Source organism: Ceratina calcarata, unplaced genomic scaffold (genome assembly GCF_001652005.2).
Source record: "Ceratina calcarata isolate Rehan_Ccalc_2016 unplaced genomic scaffold, ASM165200v1 scaffold351.2, whole genome shotgun sequence".
Classification (NCBI taxonomy): Eukaryota; Metazoa; Arthropoda; class Insecta; order Hymenoptera; family Apidae; genus Ceratina; species Ceratina calcarata.
Window position 1 is genome coordinate 244,642 of NW_017158043.1, and position 23,563 is coordinate 268,204.

At 39.4% G+C, this 23,563-nt stretch overlaps 5 protein-coding genes across 9 annotated transcripts in view; 2 read left to right on the forward strand and 3 right to left on the reverse strand.

The window, feature by feature from the left end:
- Glut4EF (Glucose transporter 4 enhancer factor) overlaps positions 1 to 5,681 on the reverse strand; it is a 70,576-nt gene extending 64,895 nt beyond the window's left edge. The window contains exon 1 of the mRNA XM_018025380.2: positions 4,406 to 5,681. Coding sequence (XP_017880869.1) covers positions 4,406 to 4,795 — 390 coding nt within the window. The 5' untranslated portion in view covers positions 4,796 to 5,681. The remainder of the gene's footprint in view (positions 1 to 4,405) is intronic.
- A 1,101-nt stretch (positions 5,682 to 6,782) lies between these two features.
- Positions 6,783 to 18,393, forward strand: LOC108625387 (prolyl endopeptidase). Of its 3 annotated transcripts, XM_026813931.1 has the most exons (14): positions 12,996 to 13,553; positions 14,506 to 14,745; positions 14,825 to 14,938; positions 15,143 to 15,366; positions 15,426 to 15,613; positions 15,682 to 15,907; positions 16,044 to 16,203; positions 16,293 to 16,493; positions 16,583 to 16,765; positions 16,837 to 16,950; positions 17,019 to 17,167; positions 17,243 to 17,455; positions 17,524 to 17,848; positions 17,941 to 18,393. In XM_026813931.1, exons 2-14 carry the CDS (start codon positions 14,596 to 14,598, stop codon positions 18,004 to 18,006), a joined length of 2,313 nt encoding a protein of 770 aa, XP_026669732.1. In that variant the 5' UTR covers positions 12,996 to 13,553; positions 14,506 to 14,595; the 3' UTR covers positions 18,007 to 18,393. The 3 variants fall into 3 exon arrangements, with proteins under 3 accessions (XP_026669733.1, XP_026669732.1, XP_026669731.1); XM_026813930.1 differs by lacking the exon at positions 12,996 to 13,553 and having other exon boundaries at positions 14,429 to 14,745; XM_026813932.1 differs by lacking the exons at positions 12,996 to 13,553; positions 14,506 to 14,745; positions 14,825 to 14,938 and adding an exon at positions 6,783 to 7,234.
- LOC108625389 (leucine-rich repeat-containing protein 70) lies at positions 7,241 to 10,354 on the forward strand. The gene is made up of 4 exons (XM_018025374.2): positions 7,241 to 8,634; positions 8,761 to 8,994; positions 9,080 to 9,240; positions 9,432 to 10,354. The coding sequence occupies exons 1-4, from the start codon at positions 8,389 to 8,391 to the stop codon at positions 10,042 to 10,044; spliced, it is 1,254 nt and encodes a 417-aa protein (XP_017880863.1). The 5' UTR covers positions 7,241 to 8,388; the 3' UTR covers positions 10,045 to 10,354.
- Lipt1 (Lipoyltransferase 1) lies at positions 10,392 to 12,824 on the reverse strand. Of its 2 annotated transcripts, none has more exons than XM_018025377.2 (4): positions 12,048 to 12,824; positions 11,527 to 11,634; positions 11,104 to 11,317; positions 10,392 to 11,020 (listed from the first exon to the last, which is right to left on the reverse strand). In XM_018025377.2, exons 1-4 carry the CDS (start codon positions 12,573 to 12,575, stop codon positions 10,677 to 10,679), a joined length of 1,194 nt encoding a protein of 397 aa, XP_017880866.1. In that variant the 5' UTR covers positions 12,576 to 12,824; the 3' UTR covers positions 10,392 to 10,676. The 2 variants fall into 2 exon arrangements, with proteins under 2 accessions (XP_017880866.1, XP_017880867.1); XM_018025378.2 differs by having other exon boundaries at positions 12,060 to 12,823.
- Positions 18,394 to 18,482: 89 nt separating the features above from the next.
- Positions 18,483 to 23,452, reverse strand: Hydr1 (abhydrolase domain containing Hydr1). 2 transcript variants are annotated; one of them, XM_018025373.2, is made up of 7 exons: positions 23,142 to 23,452; positions 21,314 to 21,483; positions 20,751 to 20,961; positions 20,171 to 20,283; positions 19,848 to 20,085; positions 19,578 to 19,743; positions 18,483 to 19,473 (listed from the first exon to the last, which is right to left on the reverse strand). In XM_018025373.2, exons 1-7 carry the CDS (start codon positions 23,424 to 23,426, stop codon positions 19,292 to 19,294), a joined length of 1,365 nt encoding a protein of 454 aa, XP_017880862.1. In that variant the 5' UTR covers positions 23,427 to 23,452; the 3' UTR covers positions 18,483 to 19,291. The 2 variants fall into 2 exon arrangements, with proteins under 2 accessions (XP_017880862.1, XP_026669734.1); XM_026813933.1 differs by lacking the exon at positions 23,142 to 23,452 and adding an exon at positions 21,569 to 22,323.
- Between the last annotated feature and the right edge of the window lie 111 nt (positions 23,453 to 23,563).

Here is a 23,563-nt window from a genome sequence, read left to right on the forward strand (position 1 = left end):
AAAAAAATTAAGAAGAAGCCCAGGAAAGTGGGTTACACGTGTAAACAAGTGATCAGCCCGTGAAAGAGTTTTATTGGTTCAATTTCGTTGCCCGGTGTATGTAGAGTCGCGGGCCAGTTAGGTTCGGTCAGCCGGTGCCGGGATATCTATCTTTGGATCCACGCACTTAGTAAGCTCGCGCGGACGCACCATCTCTTACTCAATCATCTCACGCCCGTGCCGGTGACCAGTGACACCGTTAAACGTGGCCATTATATCGAATGCACCCCGCGGTTCGGATATTTCCGTGGTGACCGTACATAGAGCCGACGGATCGTGCCGTTAACGGCGAAACGCACTCCCGCAGTGGGACGCATTACTACTGTACAGTATCGTGCTACCTTTTCGTTACAGCGAAACGTACGCTTCAGTGACGCTCAACTTTCGCCGGCCGGTGCGAATTTTGACAAGAAATCAATCAGCTTTACTGTTCATGTTTGCTTCCTAAACGTCATCACTCTTTACTTTCTCGTAAACGCATGTACATAAGCTTTCTACAAGTGAATAAAATTCCGCAATCTAACGATAAGATATACGCGGAGATATGCAGCTGCAACGATTTGCTAAAGGGGCGGTTTTACTACGCGATCAAGTCCGTCCGATGAAGTTGGAATTCGTATAAGGCAAAGTAAGATAGCAACTGAACTGGTTAATAAACAACTAAACACGTCCATGCGAAATATTTATGTGCACGCATACATTTAAATTATGAAAATAAAAACTGTATGATTAAAAAAGATAATTCGTTTGAATCAATTTGCTTCTGATGCTGCAAAATCTGTCAGATGTTTTATTTTACATCTAGGTAACACTCAACGAGATATTTAATTAACTTTAATACTACATCTCCAAGCTTACGGATGTACTTGCAATATTCATACTAAAACCAGCGTGTCGAGTATACACGCTACTGGAAGTTGTCACGACTTCGGAAGACTCATGATTTACGATAGCTGAGGACATGCGATTCATTGCTATACTCCGAAATGCGAGGTAGGGAAAATCCAGGTAAGCTGCGTGCCTCAGTGGACTCCGCCAACCAAGAGTACGAGTTTAGCTTTAAGTACCCACTAGTCAAGGGGACGAGTCTGAATTGCTCCTAAACAGAGGATTAACAATCGGCTCATGGCCGGGACCCACCGGGTCTGGTTTTCCCCATACCCAGGTATTTCGGACTACGGTACTAGAATGTCCCTCGTTGCTGTCGAGCACCCTGTCTATTAAGATATTATCAGGGTTAACAGAAGGGGTGTGCCGATGAATCGCATGAAAGATATTTATTCGACGCCGAAACGCACGCCGACCAGGGGAACGTGCGGAAGCTTTGAAATTACTACTTACGCATACTTGCGCTAACAGATAAACGCCATCCGAGTATTTACCGATTCACGCTTCAGTAACCTTCGACGTCACTAAAAGTCAGCCATCTACGTTCACGTATGTATCGCATGTGTAAACAGGTAACGACGCGAAAAACGACTTGCGTCAGAGTATGTACTCAGTCGATGAATTAATTATACGGCGATTAAGGATTACAAATGATCGCGATGAATCAAAGAAGGCAGAAGTGCGAAGGACACGCCCTGTTACATTGTCGTCGCGTATACAATGTTTAAAATTAATTATGACTGCGAGCGAGATGATCGAAATTACTATGTTTGCTTGTATGTCACATGCAGGCATCGTTGTTCACGTGGCTCTTGCGAACAAAGGTCTTTGCATGATTTTCATTTATGATCTACACTTTCGTCCCCTGACAGAAATTTTATTGCAGCAAAGGAATATAGATGCCTATCGATGATCCCTCAGGCAATCTACCGTCAATAAATCCTAAACCCATACCATTTACGATCCCAGTAACTCGGAACTCATGTCGATTGTCAAACGAAAAGAAAGGTAATAATTTCCAGGTCAGAATAAAGTCGAAATGGTTTGCCCCTTCATATTGCTCTCGGGGCTTCTATTCATTGTCAAAGAAAAAGGAAGGTACAGATTCTCGGGTCATAGGAAATTTAGGTATTCCCTTTTTATTGTCAGATATAGTATAATCTAAAGTTGAAAAGCAGCGAGAACGATAATAACGCTAGCGTTAGATAAGAAGGCGTGTTTACTGCCGCAATGAAGTACTCGGACCGCGCGCCGATTTCTCGGCGAACTGGTGCAAAACAAACGCGAACATATCGGAACCGGACACTTCGGCTCGACCAGATCCGGTTCATTTTTCCCCCGGAGGCGCACGCGCAGCAAAGTTTCCACGAAATGGAACCATGGTCACGCCTGAGCTACCTAACGGAGGTAGAAAGATATTGCTCTAATGCGTTCCACGTGGGGTCACCGGTAGCCGGTGCACCGGCAAGTACCTACTACTACCGTAGCCCGGCTCGCGCATAAAAGCCGACCTCTCCCGCATCCATTCACAGACGCGCGCACACGCGCGCGCTAGGAAAGAGCTTCGGCTTTACGGACAGCCAAGAGAGCCCACCGCGCGCCAGTGCCTCTCATTACGAATCTAACCGCGCCCACGTAGCGGTATCGAGGCTGCGTTTATTTCTCTGCCACGCCTGACCGACCGTAATAAGCGCTATCCCTCGTTTTATGGAGTACTTATTGCGTTGCGCTCGCTACGCTTTTCTACGAATCTGCAAAAAACTCTTGCGGCTCCCGGCAACCGACTGTACGCGCGTGTATAGAACATGTATACGTGTTTGCGCGCGAGCGCACAGATTCTATCCGGCCGTAACTCGAGAAAGGCGTGTCGAAAATCGACGAACTGGCATCGGTCTCGTGTATCGTGTGACTCTTAATGTCGAACGCGCAGCGAGACGCAGGCATTTCCTTCTGTTAACCCATTCGTTAACCTGTTGTCCGCTCGCTGGATATTATATTTATCCCCTCTACCGTCGAGTTACCATCGAGGCTGTGCTATCAAGTATATCTCTTTCCTCTCGGAATATTCTCGACCGGCCATCCGTTTGATCGCGGGATAGCAAAAGAAACGGATTCAATTGTGCGTGCGCGGGATAACGCCTCGCAACCGCCGTGGCCTGTTCGCATTTATCCGTATCCTGTAGCTACATAGAACAGTGCAAGGTAACGCGTTTGCCCCTTCCATCCCTCTCTATCCCGAGGACAGGGGAAGCGAGTGTCGCCGCTCATGCGCGGCCCGTAAATAGGACACTCGCTGTATAGTCCGCTCGTGGAACGAGGTCACGAAAATTAAATTTTCTGATTAACGGCATGCACGCACACACACCCACCCGGCAACAGCCGGCAGCCGCCTCGCGATCGCTCAACTCGACTTGCGAAACTCTGATTCTGACGAATCTCAAATGAATATCTATGGTACACGTTCCATTGTACTACGTGTTGAATTTATGCTTTTCATATTACAAGTGCAGAAGTTCATAAATAGTTTTCGTCAACGGACGAATATAGCTTCAAAAATTGAATTATATGTTATTACTTTGGACAAGAACGCGGAAAGAGAGGAAACGACTCTTGCTAGCTTCCGAACTAATTTTACTAACAATAAGCCGCGAACGAGGCATCACGTCGCCTCTGGGGACTATGTCAACACATAACGCCGTCGCTGCAATTCGTCGAGCATGTCATCGATACCGGCGACGGTGTGTTATCGCGCGCGAGAACGCGTTTTCGCCGCTCTCTGAAAATACTCTCGCGTCGTGAACGTGAACACGACCGATCTTGCAGCCTGCGCATGCGCTCACGACACGCGCTAACCTGCGCTCCGACGACGCAACGAGACCCGGCGTACGTATGACGTATCAAACCTCGTTATGCTCAATGTGCACAGTTCGCCAACGCTTTGTTCGTTCTTTTTTGTTCTTGCACGCATCGACAACATACGGAAAAACAGTTTCGTGAATAGAAAAGAAGAGCGCGAATGCATGAACGTAAACAAAAGTGAAATTTCACAATCTATTCCCTATCCTACTTCTACGATACGCAAACCAGACCATTTCTCAATACGGAGTTTATCGTATTGCTGATAGTATTTAAGCGAATTATTCATTTTTAAATTATGGTCTAACTTTGAAATCATTTTCTTGATGAAGAAATTAAAAAATAGAACGTAACCTTCGAAGGGAGGACCGTATCATTTCGAATCAAACTGATAGAGTGAACATTGTCATTAAACGACACAAGAGAAGGAGCAAGTAAAAATAGCCGCGTCACCGTTTGCACATCCGCCGCCCGAGGGTTACCCCGATACATATACCGTTCGAAAAGTTCCGGGAAGGCCGGCCGCTTCCTCGAACCACGCGAAACGAAACGGCAGGCATTGAAAAAGAAGTATGGCGAGAAAAAGAAGCATAAGAAAATTGGACGTATTATCGAGACTCACCTCTTGGCCGTTCGGTGCAATTATCACGTCCACTTCGTCGAGGTGCTCGCGATGTTGCGTGACCTCCGCGTGAATTTCCCGTCCGTTGTACGTTAAATAGACCTTCTGGCCGGGCACGAGGTGCGCGCTCGTAACGGATCCAAAGCCAGGCCCGATGAGGTCGCGGTCGGAGTATTCGGTGCTCGGACTCGGTGGCCGACCGCCTGGAACGGAGTCGAAGCGCACGGAGTAGCGAGTCTTCGGTGTAATGCTGAGGCCTGACTCGGACGCGGCTGACGCCGGCGTTTTTACGGCGTGAATGACGCCACTGTAATACTTCCCGTCGTCGCCGGGAGCACACACTCTGGTGCCGATTATGCTGCGTTTGGCCAGCCTCTTTCCCGTCGACATTATTCGTCTATGTGTAAACGATCTCTGCTCTCGTTCCCGATCAATGTCGCTTCGAATCGACAGCGTTCGACCGACGATGCACTCCAATACTCCTTCACAGAACACTGTGTATCGAATCGTCCTTAAAAGTATCTCTCATGAATCGGTCGGTCAATAACATTTGCACTGCAATTTATTTTCCACTACCGGTCACGTTTCCGCAAGTTTCGTCAAAATATTGACGCGGATCGCAGAGCACAAACACGAAGATAACTAAGTAACAATGTCACGCGCGATTCAACAGTCCGAACGCTCGTAGTCAAATGATCGTAGCACGATACGATCGATACCGCCGCTGGGGACCGACTGAATATCTGGAAAGCACTCCCGGAAACAGGACACTGGTTTAGGGTAGGTATGCTCGCGCGGTACCTGAACTTCCCCTACTTTCTTATTACTTCATTGAGCTCCGTACTGCGACGCACTTTAGGTCATCGTTCCACGATGACTCGTTTAAACAACGCCTAAGACAAATCAGGCAGTTTTGCGTGTTAATTGAAACCGCGATTCTTAGACCGAGGAAGGACGCGGTGGCCTTCGCGGCCTGAACACAGGACTCAATGTATCAACAAAACGGCGTGCACCGTTGCCTGCGTTCGTCACGCCGTCCGCATATTCGAGGCACTTGGTGATTGATTTGTGATAATACGTCGATGTGGATACGGTAGATAGCATAATATATGCCTGACGCTTGCCGGTGAATAAAAATCCGGCGTAGTACGGTAGCCTAAACGAGCAAGCGGTACACGATTCGATGGTATACAGGCAGGAGTAAGACTCGCGGTAACCGACATGTGACGCACAGCTGAGCGACCGGGAGGGACTGAGGATAGACTACCAAGCGGCTTTCACTGCGCCGGCCGGCCACCCGCCCGCCCGGGAAAAACAGCTGATAGATAACAACAAACCCACGTGACCCGGCCTCGAGCCCTGATTGGGCGACCGCGCTGACCTACTTACTCTCATTGGCCGTTCGCCCGGACAACGAGAAGAACGGGAAAAAATCGCAGACTAGAACCCTAGCCAAAGCTCTTCGCTTCGCGAGACCCTCCACTTTCTCAACCGTCTCCATTTTTTCGTACGTCTGTACTCGGCGTCCCTTCTGGCGTCCTTTTTTCTCACCGAGCTCAAAGTACGCCGGTTATACCTGAACCGGTACGAATTCTATGCGCGTTTACCTTATTTCGTACAGTCAACCTCGTATATCGAACGGAAACGTCGATTTTCCTAGCCATTATGAACGATTCTTTTGTAATCAGCTGGTAGTTGAGTACACGAAGCGGTCATTTTGTCATCAGCTGAGAACGCTTGTGACGAAATCTCAGCGAGTGATCGGTCTGACGATACGCTTCGAAACAAAGAAGCCTCGCTTCGCGAGATAATCCTACTACCGCTTGAATACCATACTGTAACATCTTTTTATTGAAATACATCGTATTTCCTCAAGGTATTAATATTAAAATGACCCAACCTCTGTATTAGAGGGTAAATCACTGATTTCATGGTAGTAGAATACGTTTTAGCAGAGGAAAATCATGTTTGTGGTTCAGCTGTCAGTAGAAGGCGGCCATTTCACGTCAGCTGAGAAGGTCGGTGACGACACACGCCGAGTGGAATATCTACATGATGCCGTTCAGGCGTCAGGCGTCAGGGAATGTGTCGCAAAGTCTTACCTTCGAAAGTATTTGCAAAATTTGTGACTGCACCGTATTCAAACTACATCCATCTCATTTATTAAAAAACAAATGTAAATGCTAATTGCTGAATATTCAGCATAATTTAAATATCAGTTTTAACCGATGAAAATTAAAAATTCAGTACGATGCGAAAATCATTTCCTTGTCCCGCTCACGTCACGTATTTAGCTGCAATGCAAAATCGCGATCGATCGTACGGTTAATCACGAATTATTGTGCATAGAAAGTTCTCAGCTGAGGGCGCCAGTGACGAAATACAATGGAGTGGATAGTCTCCGGCAGCTATCATGTATTTTCTTTAGCTGATCCGTAGCAACTTTCGGAAATAAAGATCTGTGATTATTCGTTCATTTCGCGTAATTTGAAATAAAGTCACGAATCTGTAAGGCTGTCTGGTCTCGGGACGGTGTTGTGCCGATAAATCGATCAAATGCGGCATAGTACATGGTCGGCGAAGGTGAGGCGTTCGCAGTGGCATACCGTATGCTTGTCATGGTGGCGTGGAGGACGAACAATAAAAATGGCCGGAAGATGCAAGGGGCAGTGGAGAGGGATCGTGTAAGGCCGAATAGAAGGCAGCGGTCCACGCGTTCTCAGCAGCCTATCCTAGATTTATTTCCGTGGACGTTGCGCAATATACGCTGCTCTGGTAGCTCACTGAATGCTACCCCTCGTTTGGCTTCGAAAGAGGTGCCAAGGGCTAGTGAGTAACATTTAATTGTCACCGGCTGCCATTCCGCTCGTAAAGGAGCGTGATTGTGCTCATCGTTGTATTATACGCATGGTAGATACATTGAATACTTTACCTCTCGCTCTTAATGTAACGAAGGCTTGCGATTAGTCATCTCGGTGTTTATTACCGTAGCTCTTTAACGCTAAACACGTTTCGACAGAGAACTTTAACTTTCTTTCACGTGGAGAATGTTAAATGCAATGTGCGTCCGGAATTTCTACGGAAGACGTTTATCGGTGTCCGAAAATGATTCATTGAAAATCAATTGATAAAAGCAGAGCGTACTTTCACTGCATCGATCGTAAAACATTGACAATTTATCTTAATCGAATTTTCAAATAAAGTATCGAAGTAATCAATTAATTCATAAGATTCGTTAAACTTATTTCATCCCTTAAATAGTAGATACTATTTAACACCATGTAAATTACTTCTCACCCGAAATTAAAGCGAAAGACCGGCCGTGTCCGAAAAACAACTTCCATTCTAAAAATAAATTTCGTTCCTATCCTCTATTGATATCAGTTCTTATATATAATAAATCGCGGTCATCGGTTTTGGCCTGTGGCGAAGTTGTTTTCCAAAGAATTACCCTCGGTTTATGATTATGACGCACCATTTATTCCTGTCCGCGTAGCGCGTTGGACGCTTTAGGTTCAGAGCAATTGATGTAAAAGACCAGGCAAATGACGCCTAATTCCTATCTGTACTTTCCTCGACCCTCTGAAGGGTGCAATTCTCGTTTACCTGAGACCCTTCAAAAACGAAAGCGCCTACGAGTTTCAAAACAAGTCATAAGCCCCGGTCAAATCCGGTCCGGCAGTCATATTTTCGCTAGCTTTGTCTTCAGTCAGATGACACTTCGTGGAAAGATTCATTGTTTATCTTTGCTTTGTATTGGAAAACAGTAGGCAATATGTAAGGAGGCTTATCAAGATCCTACGACCTACGATGACGAATCCCAATCACTAACACATTCACACAATGCCCCTCCCGTCGCGTTACAAGATAAGATAGCAAAGCGATTGTGAGACAGAAGTGAATTTTGGTTCCGTTCATAAATTGTTAACTATTTTAGTTTAGCACTTTCATTGACTATCTAAACAGCCGAGTCTCATTTTATCATGACTCGTGATTCTGTAGTTTGTTTAATCGTGTTCCTTGTATCCCAACTCGTTGGAATTACAATTTCTTTGGAAGAATTGTCGGAATGTACGTCGTTCTGCGTGTGTGACACTTGGTATGATTTGATGCGCGCTTCTTGCAATGGTCGCCATCTTTACAACATATATACAGATGCACCGAGCAGTGTGCAAGCTCTCGACTTGTCGGATAATATAATATCGAGTTTACATAATTTCGAGCTGAGGGTATGTTTCAGATTTTATCAAATTATTCATCGTTAGAATACATGTAATAAATGTGTGTCGAAATAATTGTAATTGATTATAAACAATGTGTTTTCATTTTCATGATGAAATTCCATATCATTTTAGGATTTAGGGCTGACCAATTTGAAGTACCTTAATCTCTCCACGAACGCAATTAGTGAAATCAATCTAAGTGCCTTTGTTGGCCTTAGAGACTTAAAGGTGTTGGATCTCTCCAAAAACAGGCTTGAATCTATTTCAGACGATCTCTTCGAAGAAAATAAAAACCTTCGGATATTAAAACTATCGAGAAATAATTTCAAATCATACGTACCAAAGTTACGAGTTCCCTCGTTAATGGTAATAATAGATGCGTGTATCCATTATATTACGTGACAATTTTTATTCGAGAAATGTATATTCGACTTTTATTAATTTGTAACAGGAGCTAAGTCTGGATTCGTGTCAGATTAACCATTTACCTTCAGACACGTTCAATGGACTCACGCATATTCGTTCCCTCGATCTCTCAAACAATTTGATGATTCAGATGAGCTACGACGTCGTGCACACATTGCACTTTTTGAAAAAATTATCATTAGAAGGGTACGTCAAATGAGAGCAGAGATTACAAATGCTAGACGATACGGTTTCATTAATATAATTAATTCTTTATTTTAATTCTCACTTTAAAGTTTTGAGGCTCTAATTTAATTAGTACTAAACAACATTGTAGCATATCTGACTCTAGATAAGTCATGAACGATCGAAAGTAAAGGAACAATATCTTTTTTCAGAAATCCATGGTCCTGCAATGAAATGATGAAAAATTTACAATTACAATTAAAACACAGAAATGTCGATTTTGACGAAGTTTGTGGCAAGAAAAATCGTATACAGAAATTTGAAAAGATAATTCTGCTACCCGTATTAAAAACGCATAACTACTATCATCATCGGACAAATGTTGAAAATGGTGTCTCTGTTGAAAAAAATAAATCGTTAACGAAACACGACAAGTCCGACACGTTGAATAACAAGAATCTCTCGATGTGTGAGCAAACGCCCAATCAAACCATAATTAACTCATCGAACATATATTTACCGTATCAGATTTTGCTTGCCGGTTATATGCTTGGTATTGGGAGTGGAATGTTTATTTGTTATGTCTGGTTATCCGGAAAGTGCTCGATCAACTGGAGATGCAGGCGTCGGCAACAACCCGACGACGTTTCCTTGCTCGATTGGTACTATCAAAATTACATGGACAATGGCACCGACAGAAATGTGATTGAATGTGATTTACATAGTCCACCGCCAAGATATTCGGAAGTTATGCTACAACCGGGTCTTTATCGTCATCCATCGATATCTCCGAATTTAAATAACAATGGTACCGGACGTTCATAGAGAGAGTTCATACGTGACTGTAGAAGTTAAACTTGGTTAAACTCATTATCACAACGTGGGAGCTGGAAGACCCTGCGCCCGAGCCCGCTGTATAATTTATTCTGTGATGAAGTTTCAATTTTTTTTATTGTACGTGCTTCTTATGCAATGCCTTATTTAATAGTGATGTACACGTGCGATTGTTATTATGCATCGTACATTATTAATCGGGTCATCGACCAAGAAATGATAAATGACAAATGACAAAAATGAACGGATTATGTACAGAGAATACGAATTGCACAAAAATAAATTTAGTAAGTAAATTCGACGATAAACAATCTTTAATGGATATGCTTTATCCAGCATTTATTAATAACAACGGTTTATTAAAATAACACATATACACATCCATAATGTAAAAATATAAAATTGTGATATACAATCGTACGATGTATAATCTTCCTTTTTGTACATTTATATTACAATATACTACATGCATATAACAGCAGTGAATAATAAAAAGTCTTTATGCAAAACCATATATGCGATACGAGCCTGTAATAGATTCCCGGTCTATTATACAATAATTCGATTTTCTAAACACAACAAATAATTTAAGTATGATCATTATGATTGTGTGATGGTTTTAATCATTGCGTAGCAACCATATTACTTTTATTTTCGTTCGTACTTAGCGTAACCGTCTTACAACCTATCGTGGATATTATACTTTCCATTACGTCGTGATCGTATTTCGTGCCACGTAGATTCGTTATTACGCTCGCGTCTTGGTTAATTTCGTTTGATATCAAATCTGCTGGCATTCTCATCTTTACCTCCTCGATGATACCGTTTTGAATCTCTAGCGTCAAATTAAATCGATGAACCTTGTTGTCCTGCACGGGCAGGTCTAAAACGCGCGTCACACTGAATTTCGGTGTCTTTGCGTAGTTCCATTCCCACGAACGAAATTCGCTTATTAATTTATCCAGTCCTGAAATGAAATAGTTGAACGATTATCAAACTGGAATCTCAGTGGGAACTTACGGTTATTAATCACTCTTGACGCGTGATTACCTGGGAACCAGTCCTCGGTTGGATTAATATATTGAAATCCTTTCTGACGTTGGATAAGCTCCTGGCCACCGTCTTCTACAACAAGAGCTTTCGTACGGAGATATTCCCAGCCGATCGCGGTAATGAGTTTCTCCATTTGAATATGAGAATTTACGTCAATTAGATTTTTTATCGGAGAACGTGTGGATGCTGTAGCATTTGTTTCTACGTCATTCTGCAATGTAACAAACGTATTTTTATTATTAGTAAATGATACATAAAAAAGAAATCTTCTGACAAACATCGTACGTAAAATCAAAGTTCAAACAGACGTTCCTGAATACTTATTACGGACGATGTTTATCTCGGAGAATCTGCAAGCATCACTATCAAACTGATCATTGTAGATTTTTAAAAATGTGATAATAATTGAAGAAAAATTACCTCGGTCCTCTCCAGAGCTAAACCTAAAGCTGTTTTGTTTACATTGACCAATAGCGTGCAGTGATGGTATGCGTTCGGTCGTCCTAATTTTGCTGCGGTACCAGATATCTGCGTTTTGAGATAATTAAGGAAATATTGGTCATGCTTCTTCGAAGCTTTACTTCAAGCAAGTAGGTTGTTCCAATTTATCTTTACGTAAATATACAAAATATATGAAATTGTTATTTATCAATACAAACAACTCACTTTTGCAAAATTGCTAGATGCTTTATAAGTAGTCTGAAATGCGTAGTTAAAAACATATAAATATGTAACATGCATACGATACATAGATGATGATTCGTATTAAACAGCAAAACGAAATCTATGATTACCAGTCGATTTTATGAGTCAATTTCAAAAATATGATTTAAGCAAACATCATCTCTCTGTCACTGACCTACATAATCATGTCATATATCAATTTGGAACGGCCTGTGTAAACGTACATACATATGTAATAAGTATTTTTGATACATTACATGAAAGGATACTTTGTATTTCCCTTCAACAACGATGTCCTCGCGTTTATTGATGTCCGCTTGCAAGCCCCATTCCCGATACAGAGCTCTGGTAATGATGTCCAGATTGTATTTTCTGTTGTATCGTTCCCGCGGTGTGAAGAAGGTCAGATTCAAATTACCATTATCGTGGTAAACGGTACCACCGCCGCTGTTCCGACGGGCCAGCACTATACCCCGTTTCTCGGCCAATTGAGTGTTGTGCTCGATCCAAGGGTTCTGATGACGTCCGATCACGATACACGGGTCATTACGCCAGAAAAGTAATACATGATGATTGGTGAAATTGTAATTTCTATAAAACCAATCCTCTAGGGCTAAATTGGTGAACACATCTGTGGATTGCGATATGAATACTGACTTCGTAATCGTACCGTTAAGATCTTTTTTATTTTCATTGGAACTCGTCGAGTATTTAGACACGTGACGTAAATTTTCGAACGGAGTTCTGCGTCTGACGATAATCGTGAATCTATTTATCAGAGACATTTTGAACAGCGTTCACACGTGTAAATCGAGTTTCTTTTCTCTTTCTGTCTCTCTCTCTGTCTGTCGTTTATTCGCGCATGCACGCTATTATGCGACGATGAATCGCGTGTTGGTATCAATATGAAAACCGTACTCTTTTGAGAAAGATTCTGTCTTGAAAATCAGTCTTTGACTACTGAACTGAACAGTTTTTAAACACTTGCGTAATTTAGCAAAATCAGCCTTGGTAATGGTTAATATTTTGATCAGTAGATAGCGACCCTACTGACAGGTATGTCTCAAAAAGTTGGATTGACTGGCGGTAATCGAGATAAGATAGTCGTGCAGGGCGATTGTTTGATGCAGCCACTTCCACGTTTGATCCAGGGAATTAATACGGTATCGGATACCTAAACAATCTCGGCAGTCCTTTTGCATTCCTCCGTGTGCTGACAGATTGGAAAGAAATATTCAAATTATCCTCGACGTACAAGTACGCGTTTCGTTGAATTTGACCTCTTCGTGTTGACGGATTACAGTCCGGTTAGATCACGTTAGGTGCAGAGAGACGGTCGACGGTTTGTTGTAAGGTTAGAACACTTGAGTGAGAGCGCAGTTCACAGCTTATGCACTTGATCGAATGAAGCACGGATGTAGTCGCAGACACGATTCGAAATGAATAATTTTGGCGGTGGATTTTGATATTATATGATCTCCGTGTGGTTGGGAAAACAGAGGGGGGTCTGGAACACACGCAAAAGGTTATCTAAGTTCGCAGCACAAAGTACAGTTGACCCGCGCGTGATAAGTATCGTCGCGACGCAATTCTCTATGCCTACTCTTCGTGATCAGCAGTATATCCTCCCACAGTCTTTTTCAGTCTCGTAAATAGTGCAGACAGTGCCCTTTCATTCTCGCTTCTCTCTCTCTTCATTCTTTTTCAAACCGTAACCGTAACCATTTCGTCATTGGATTTTGGTTTAACAGAAGTTTAGGGAGGTATGCGTTCTCTTTACGAAGTTCGTTTGTCTGCAAGTTAGACCAAATTCCATTCTTCTTTCTCGAAGAATCATGAATGAAACGAATATAAATAGACTATGAATAAAGTACATTTTGCTCAAATTATAAATTGTTGTATGTTTTACGTTTGATACGATACTGCATTTCCACGCTATCGATGACCAGTTGAATCTTACAAAAAGTCACGTTTACGTGTCAGTTAACATCTCATACTAAAGGGGGGGTAATAAGGCCAATTGATAAGAAAGAATAGTATCCCGCACTCTTCCGTGTCATATGTCAGCTTTACTATTTAATTTATGATTATTATATTGATAAGATGACAATTTTTGTTGCGTATATTAATAACGCATTGAATGTTTCGCTTTCTCGCTACTGATCGAAATAGATACATACATATACCTCTACTTGTGATGTGTATCATTTCCTCAGAATCATGTTTTGTATCAGCTTATTGGTTTATTATTTAACATCGCTGCAAAACTGCTTTAATTAGGCTGTTATTTTAAGGAAAAATTGATTGACTATTTTATCTGAAGACCCATTACGCACAAAAAACACATCAGTTTTATATATATACATATATTTTTGTGATTTCGAAGTGGCAAGTAGTGATTAAAAACTTTTTTTGAGAAGGCACATGCCCCACGAATGTTTTCCGTAATTTTGTCTGCATAAACGAGTTCTTACTTAAATATATTTTACAATAACAACATTTTAATGTATATAGTATACAATCGTAGATATAAACTAGAAATTACAAACATTTCTTTTTATTTATTGTTAAGTACTTCTAGTACTTCTATATATATAGTATAAGAGAAAATATACACATTTATATTTTATACTGTTGAGATATCTTTCTTGCACATTTGCCATTTTGCAGATACAATAAATAAAATTTTACTTATCATACTTGTGTATTTCCTAGAATGTGCAGCTACCAAGGAAATAATACTTTTATATAACGATCAAATATTGCAAAGAAAGTTATCACAATCTTATCTGCATTATACGAATAATGTATGTTAGTTCTACGTCATTAATTGCAAATACGGTGATAAAAGTTTGCTCCCGTAAATTTCGAGGTAGCAATTCTATAAGTTTGCTGAATTTCGCGGCTTCGACGAGCACGCGATTTATTCGTGGATTATCTATTTCGACTATGAAAGTGAGGTTTTTTCATTAATACGATTGTTTATTGATAAAACTGTTTTGAACCTAACTAGACCGGTTTGTGAAAAATTCAGGTGTTAGATCCGTCAGTACAAGAGCACGCAGAAAATAAAAAAATCATGGAAAAATTGCAATATCCCAATACACGTCGAGATGATACCATTGTCGATAATTATCACGGTGTCGAGGTTAGGACAAGATAAAGTATACTGTTCTTTTATCCTAAATTCACATATCAATGCGATAATAAATTATATTAGTGTTTAAAAGATGAACAAATTAATTTCGTTAAGCTTTCATGAACAAGCATTAATTTTTTAATTTTATTTTTATTTCTTAAGTAGACATAAGTAGGATTTATAGTATGGAATTTTATTCTTTCCTTCTAATAGGTGAAAGATCCTTATCGATGGTTAGAAGATCCTGATTCTGAGGAAACTAAAGCATTTGTCGATGCTCAAAATGCAATTACTAAGCCCTATTTGGAATCGTGCAAGGCCCGTCAGGATATTTATGAAAGGCTCAAGCAACTGTGGGATTTTCCTAAATACTCGTGCCCAGCCAGATATGGAGACAAATATTATTTCTATAAGAACACTGGTTTGCAAAATCAAAGGTAAGAAGAATAAATGTTAATTTAGTTTGAATGCCATTCCATATGAGGAATCTTTTTAGTGTCCTGTATGTGCAAGACACTCTGGATGGTGAACCAAGAGTATTTTTGGACCCAAATACTTTATCAGAAGATGGTACTGTTGCTATCAGTAGCAGTGAATTTAGCGAGGATGGTAGTATATTTGCATATGGATTGTCTAGTAGTGGATCCGACTGGTGTACAATCCATTTCATGAACACTAAAACAGGTATAGTTTATACTCTTTTTAATGATTAATCATTGACTACTTCATTATTTGAATAATGTAACGAATAGGTGAAAAGTATCCAGAAATTTTGGAAAAAGTGAAGTACTCTCCAATAACTTGGACTCATGATAACCGCGGAATATTTTACGGCTGCTATCCGGAACAAAAAGGTAAAACTGATGGTTCCGAGACAGAAAGTAATATAAACCAGAAGCTCTGCTATCACGTTGTGGGTACGCCTCAGTCGAAAGACGTGATTGTTGTCGAATTTCTTGAAGAGCCTTTATGGAGAATGTGAGTGGCATAATGTTTTAACAACGTTGCTTGGTCGTAGACATCTGCATTTCGTATGTTCAATAATTTATGAGAACACATTTTACTGAATGTAACATATTCGATACACTTGTCGATTACGTTTTTATATTATTAGAGGTGCACAAGTTTCGGATTGCGGGAAATGGCTAATAATCACACCTGTGAAAGACTGTAGAGACAATTTAGTTTACTTTACGGAATTAAAGCCGGGGATGCAACTGAATGAGAAATTACAATTAACTCAAGTAGTCGATAAACTTGAAGCTGACTATGAAGTTAGTGGCACAAAGTATAAACGTTTATTTTTCTTGTATTCCATCTTTTCCTCTGTTACTTATCGTTTTGTGTAAATCTTTTTAATTAGTATGTAACAAACGATGGCACCAAGGCCATATTTCGAACGAACAAAGGCGCACCAAATTACAAGTTAATAGCTATAGATTTATTGGACTATAAGCAGGAAAAGTGGGTTGATCTTTTACCAGAACATCCTGATAATGTATTAGATTGGGCATGTGCAGTTGATGGTAATAAATTTGTAGCTTGCTATATTGAACATGTTAAGGTAAACATCGACGAACAATGAGAAAATTAATATTCGGTAAAGGAAAACAGATAGAGATGGATTCCAGTAATATTAATAATCTTTTTCAGAGTGTCTTACAAGTACATAGTTTAATAAATGGTGAAAAACTCAGATCACTTCCGCTTGACGTTGGTACGATAGTCAATTTTGCGGGACAGAAGAAATACTCTGAAATATTTTATCAGTTTAAATCATTTTTGATCCCTGGTATTATATACAGAGTTGATTTGAAAAATGAAGAAGAACCGCAAGTCAGTATTATTCCTCGTACGGCGAACGTGACGTTGATCAAACAAATTGTACATGTGTATAAAATTTGTAGGTATTGCGGGAAATCAAAGTAAAAAATTTTGATGCCTGTTTGTACAAAACTGATCAAATATTTTATACGAGTAAAGATGGTACGAAGATTCCGATGTTCATAGTAATGAGACATGTAGGTATATGTGATATAATTTGTTACATTCACATTGAACAGTGTACTGGAATATGTCTTTGACTCAGGACGCAGTTTTGGATGGTTCTATGCCGGTCTTATTGTACGGTTACGGAGGCTTTAATGTGAGCATTCAACCGACATTTGGCGTTACAAAGCTGGTTTTTGTTCAGCATTTAAACGGCGTACTAGCAGTGGCTAATATACGCGGCGGTGGGTAAGTCAAGGGGCATCGTAGATAGATACGATGAACATACCTCTGATGTGAAACGTGTTTGCAATTCAATTTCAGCGAATACGGAGAGAAATGGCATAACGGCGGACGCTTCTTTAACAAACAAAATGTATTCGATGATTTTCAATGCGCTGCCGAATATTTGATCGAGAATAAATACACTACGTCTTCGAAACTTAGTATTTTAGGTGCTAGCAACGGTGGTCTGTTAATTGCCGCGTGCGTCAATCAAAGACCAGATCTTTTTGGTGCTGCAATTGCTCAAGTTGGGTAAGCTCTTATGATTGTTTCAAGATTAGATTAGTTTTTAGTTTACATACATCATGTTTTTTTAATAGTGTGATGGATATGTTGCGTTTCCATAAGTTTACTATCGGCGTTGCCTGGGTATCTGATTATGGTAGTTCGGACGATCCGAAACATTTTGAGAATTTGTTAAAATATTCGCCGTTGCATAATGTTAAAGTACCGGAAAGTGGACAATATCCCGCGACATTGTTACTCACTGCTGATCATGATGATCGAGTAGTACCATTGCACAGTTTAAAGCTCATTGCTACCTTGCAAAACACTCTAGGAAACTTGCCGCAACAAACGAATCCTCTATTAATTAAGATTGAGACTAAAGCTGGCCATGGCGGCGGAAAACCAACTATGAAAGTGGTTAGTATTCAATTATTCGGTTATTGAAGTTTACCATTTATCCTCGAGTAAATTACCTCGTAATTCAATACGTAAAATATTTTCTCTTTCAGATCGAAGAAAGTACTGATATTCTAGTATTTATTGTCAAATCTTTGGGCTTAGAATTCAAATTATAACATATACAGAAAAGCTATTAACATTTTTATATTTTATACTACGTATATGTAAGCGCTTTGAGACAATTCTGTCCTCGGTCTTTCGCATTTTTTCTCCGATTCCAGTATTATTCTCCTATTGAGCGTGTATCACGCGATTACTATGGTACAAAATCCTAGAGTCAATAACATAAAAATGAAGAAGCTGCTTGATTTCTATCAATAACGATGGACAGAATTGTTTCGATAAATTTACAAAAGAATATGCTGTGTAATGAAAAGTGTTCCGACACTGTTTTATCGTATGTATTGCAAAGCGGTACGAAATAATCTAGAACGCTTTTTGGCAAGTTATAACACAAATTTCTATTGTGTTCAATAAAAGAATACATTTATTGATATTATAAATCGTACGTGTTAAAAGAGAGCATTTCCCAATTTACATTACCATATCTAGAACACATTTCAGAATCGAGAGGCAGTATTGATACTAATAATTATACGATTAATATGTGAAGTTTTTATTAAATATTAAATAACAAGAATACATTTTATTGTTAGTGCATATTACCGTAACTTCATTTAATATACTTTACAATTTTAGAAAAAGATAATGCTATCAAATATCCTTGCTGATTCTTTTCTTTTTAAAATTTTTATGTAGACCTTTCTTTTCAGAAAAATTATATATATACAGAATATATATATATATATATATATATATATGTGTGTGTGTGTGTGTATAGAAGTAACAAAGTGCACCTCTGGGTTCCTCTATCACAATAATATCATAGGCGAGTTCCGTTCTTTAAATCTATAATTACGGAACAAATTTTAAAAATTATTTTAAACGTAGTATTAAAGCAATGATTACGAATTGTCGCACCATTCCGATACTGTTGACTTTCAAGGAACTTTGCCTTATCACAATTATTGCATTGAAAAAAATATACCTATTATAACACCAACGCATCGAATTGCATTCAAATTTTGTAACTAAATACTTATCATATTTATAAATAAATATAACCTTGCTATTGACAAAAATGTACAAATGTCAGTGCATTTTAGTCCGTAAACAATTTATATACGTGCGAGTACAAAATAATTAATCGATCGGAATTCCTTGTCTCGTTACTATAAACTGTAGAAAATTCATTAATTACCCTTAATACTATTAACATCACATGTGTAATACCCTGAATGTGATCATTCATGGCACTTCGTCATATTTACGCAATAGTTAAAAGTAAGTGGGACGTTTGATATCGACATTCGTGAATGTACTTTCATGTACGAAAGTTCGTCATAATGATTGGTAATTTGCGTCGTTAGTGAAAAGTGCGGTGAAAAATTGGGAAAACAGTTTACCCATGTACTGTTCTTTTTTCACTGGCCACACACCCTCCAAGAAACCGATATGACCACCTCGCGAAGTTACCACCACGGCCACGTTTTTAGTTTCCGCTATTTCCTTCAATGGTATAGCTAAAGATATTTAAGAATCGTCATTACCCCACAATTGAAGCAAAGAAATAAAATTAGAGTCGTGTAAAACGACGTTTTGCTCGATCAAGCTAATAATAAGTTACCTTGAACTGGTTGAAATGGATCGTCTGCAGCGCTGAGACACAATAATGGCACGTCAATCAAGTGTAATTTGTCATGTATAGTTGCATTCGAATAATATTCTTCCACGTCTTTATAACCGAACTGTTTGACCGTAAAGTGTGAATCAAATTCCCGCACGGTTCGACTCTGAATCAAACAAAATGACAGCACCGTTGTAATTATTTTTTCCCTTCTCGTCATACGATTTAATAAAGATTAAAAGTTTTTAAAGAAAGGCAGTAAGTATTTACTTTGAGGATAGGTTCGATATCAACGTCGAACATTCCGAATTCCGCAGAGTTGTGCATACGTTGTACATTTTTACGAAGTGTGAACGCCAAGTATTTGTTTATCATCAAATTGAAATAGTTCTCTTCCGTGTTCTTCGTTGCAGCAAACACGTTCCACGGAACGGAGATCAGAAAGCATCCTTTCAGTTTTTCTTTTGCTTTCATTCCTTGCTGAGCTAAGTAGTTACCTAAAATTAATCTGCGAAAAACCATGCACAAAATATATAAAAGAAATATACATATATAAATATGGCTAGGTTTTTACGAGAGAGCATGTTAATTACCCTCCCATCGAAATTCCTGTCGCCCCCAGATGTATGTTGTGATGAAGTTTTCGTACATGGTCGATGACTTCCGATAGATCGTCGCTATTCGCAGCGTTGTACGTTCGTGGAGTCTAGAATCGTACAATCGATTAAATTTCCATTTGTCTTAGTAAAAAACATTGTGCGATAAATATAAAACAGTTTATTGTTTGATACTTCACATAATAGGTATAAATAGTAGTACTTTAGATTAAACTTGAATTATAAATATTGTGAGACCTCTAAAAGGAAAGAGTCACTGAGCACTAAAATAGATAAACTGAGTGCAATGAGGACTAAAAAAATTAGCAGCTGCAAGTGATAAGAATAACCAGATTAGATTACAACTGTCTCCATTCATAAATTATTTAAATAAAATGTACAGGCTCCGAATGCATGAATGATATTCGAAAAACATTTGAAGATATCTGCAACTGTGTTTTAAATATACATTCATCTATACACGAATGATAATAAATTTTAAGAAATTCACGTGTTTTGACAGAAGGGATTTGAAGATCGCGAAGAAAGAAGTTACGAATCATCATTCCCATTGTACCTTGAGTCCTATGCCCCCGAGTCCCCTGTTGTTGAAGATTACGCATCGTATCCCAGCTTTTTTCGCGGACGAAACAAGGCACTTGATGTATTCCGCTTGACTAGCGCCAGTGAGTCCTGGCAAAATAATTACGATCGGCGAAGTAGCGGAACATCCCTCTTCCGCCCAATCCAGAGCCACTTCACCCCCGTCCGACAAGGCCAGGATCTCTCTGCGCGACGATTGATTAATTAGATCGCGAGTAAACGGGGAGTATGGTAATTAACTTGTAATCGTACACTCGCAGCATCGAGTGCTCATTAATTTTTGCTTATACTACTCTGCAAAATGTTTCGTAACTTAAGTAAAAAGATAACGGAATATAATGGTTAAAAAAACGTAATGCTTGCAATTAGCGATTCTCATTGAGATTAACAAAACTCATATGTTATCGATCTTACCTATTAAGCTAAAAGCTAGTGCTATCAGTTCAGAAGGATTTGAAAAGAAAATTCGTTTTTTTAAAGATATAAGTCACGTAAGTAAGGTTCTTGTTAAGGTCCAATAAAAATGAACTTACCAACCTGCGATAGTGAATACGTGGCATCATTTTTGACCTCAGAAGACTGGCTATAATAGTCTGTGCTCTGGATTCGAAACACCATAATGTTGGCCAAAATTTGTTTCTGACCAGTGGTACGCGTTCCGTTAAAAACGATCGAAATGGCCCATTTGCGCACACCAGCATTGGCCTCTAAAAGATACATACATTTGTCATTTACTAAATTAACATTAATTTACAGTAATAAAGGTGGTAGATAAACGAAACTGAAAATTACTTTTAATGAATAATAGTCTTCTTATTACTTATCACAATTTTAGTCTTGAAAAAAATTACGCACATTCGTCGCACATTTTCAAAATCGTAGTGCGCTGGGCCTGTGGGCTTCTAAATCGTTCTGTTTCATCCCGCTTATCATATATGATAATGGAAAAAACATTTGCGTGCACTACGCGATTAATATCGCATTTAAAAAACAATTATGTTTAGAAGTATGCAACTGCTCGGCCGCATCAGTTTCTTTTTTAAATCTCCCAATTATTTACCATACTATCTACTATGTAAGACGGAATCTTACATACTTATAATTAATATAATTCTACGGGATTAACAAGTATCGTTTCATAATTTTTGGTCGGAACGGTTGTTGGAACAGTGAGTGCGATGTCACCTGTTCCGGTGCATGCGTACGCTGGTTGCGCGAATCAACGCGTTCGCAATTTGCCTGGGACAAATGGCTCGGAGTTTTAAGGTCAAATTAATAAATCGCGCATCTCCTGTGGATCGTGCTATAAAGGGTCGTGTGAGAGTTCGAACTATTCGTATCGCTGAAATCCTGATAACGTATCGCGCGAAAAATTATCACCGATAAGAAAACCAGTTTCTCGACCTTTGAGACCGAATCCGATAAATCATGTGTTTGTCATGTTACACATTTGTTAGAAGAATGATTGTACAACTTTTATATATCTTAAGCGTCTTGTTTTTTCTAATAGAAATGTGACAAATCTTAATACTGATAAATTATTAAGTTAATATAATTCCAATTTCATATAAGAAAATATTTCAGTACTATACTTATTTTGAAGAAAGATAACATTGATTAAAGATATCTTTCCCTAAAGTTTCTTTCAAGTAATAGTTACACAGATAAAATCAAAAGATACTTAATTATAACGATGATACTCATTAGATGAACATAAAGATTAACAATGAGCGAAGTTTAGCACTTTAAATTACATATGCATAATTTATTACTTTTTTACATATGTAAACAGTTCCTTCAGTGCTACGAGAGCAGTCGCTGAGTTGCACACGTGACTGTGAACTATGTTCAATACGACTGAATTTAACGAAGATTAAAGGTCTACAGGTATATAAATGATAAATTGCTGTTTTAAATGCATGCCCCTACGTACGAATTAATATTTAAAGTTGAGGCCGATTTGAATAAAAATTCGATTGAATTTTAGTACGAAGTATGTGAATTTCAAATTCATTGCTTACACATAAATTCCTTCGTTCCGAGAGAGCTGTTTAAAAATATGATTTTCATTCTAGGAACAAAAGTGTCCCATTATTTATAAAATTAAATCTATAACTTATACTACTTTCTAATAAATTTTTAATAGAATCATCACATAAAATAAGGGAGCGTTGAAACGAAATCAGCACTTAAATTCGATCATCAAATTCTTTGACTATGTGTGCACCTAATCATTTTTTATTTTCGCACTGCTTTAGATATAAATAACGATAATGACATCTCGTTCAAATATTGCTTTTTAATAACAGTGGCGAAATTATTAGAGAGAAAGAGAGAGGAAGGAAGATCGCGTCGGTTTACTCACCTTAACAACTTCGAAAAGATAATAGAAGCAGAATCCGACGCCCAGTAGCGTCCCATAGTAGGCTGTCGGGATGCCGAGGAGTGGAACGAACAAATTCAACATTGCTGCACTATGTCGATGTAACTGAACGGGGTGGCGGCACTTAGCACAACGCGAATGTCGGTGATCGTCGTCGTCGTCGTCGTCGTCGTCGGGAGTGTTGGGGTCGGGACGGGACGGTTCGACGGTTGATGTAATAGTGCGTCCTCGTCGAGTGCGAGTAGCGAACAGCCGTTTGCGATGCATTGAAGATTCAAGCGGCCTCGTGCGACCACGCGTATGACGTTCGAATAATTGGCCGATCAGTTAAATAGCTTACTAGACGGTCAGCCAATGATGTTAACCATACATTGGCTATAGTGTATCGTAAATGCTCACCACGG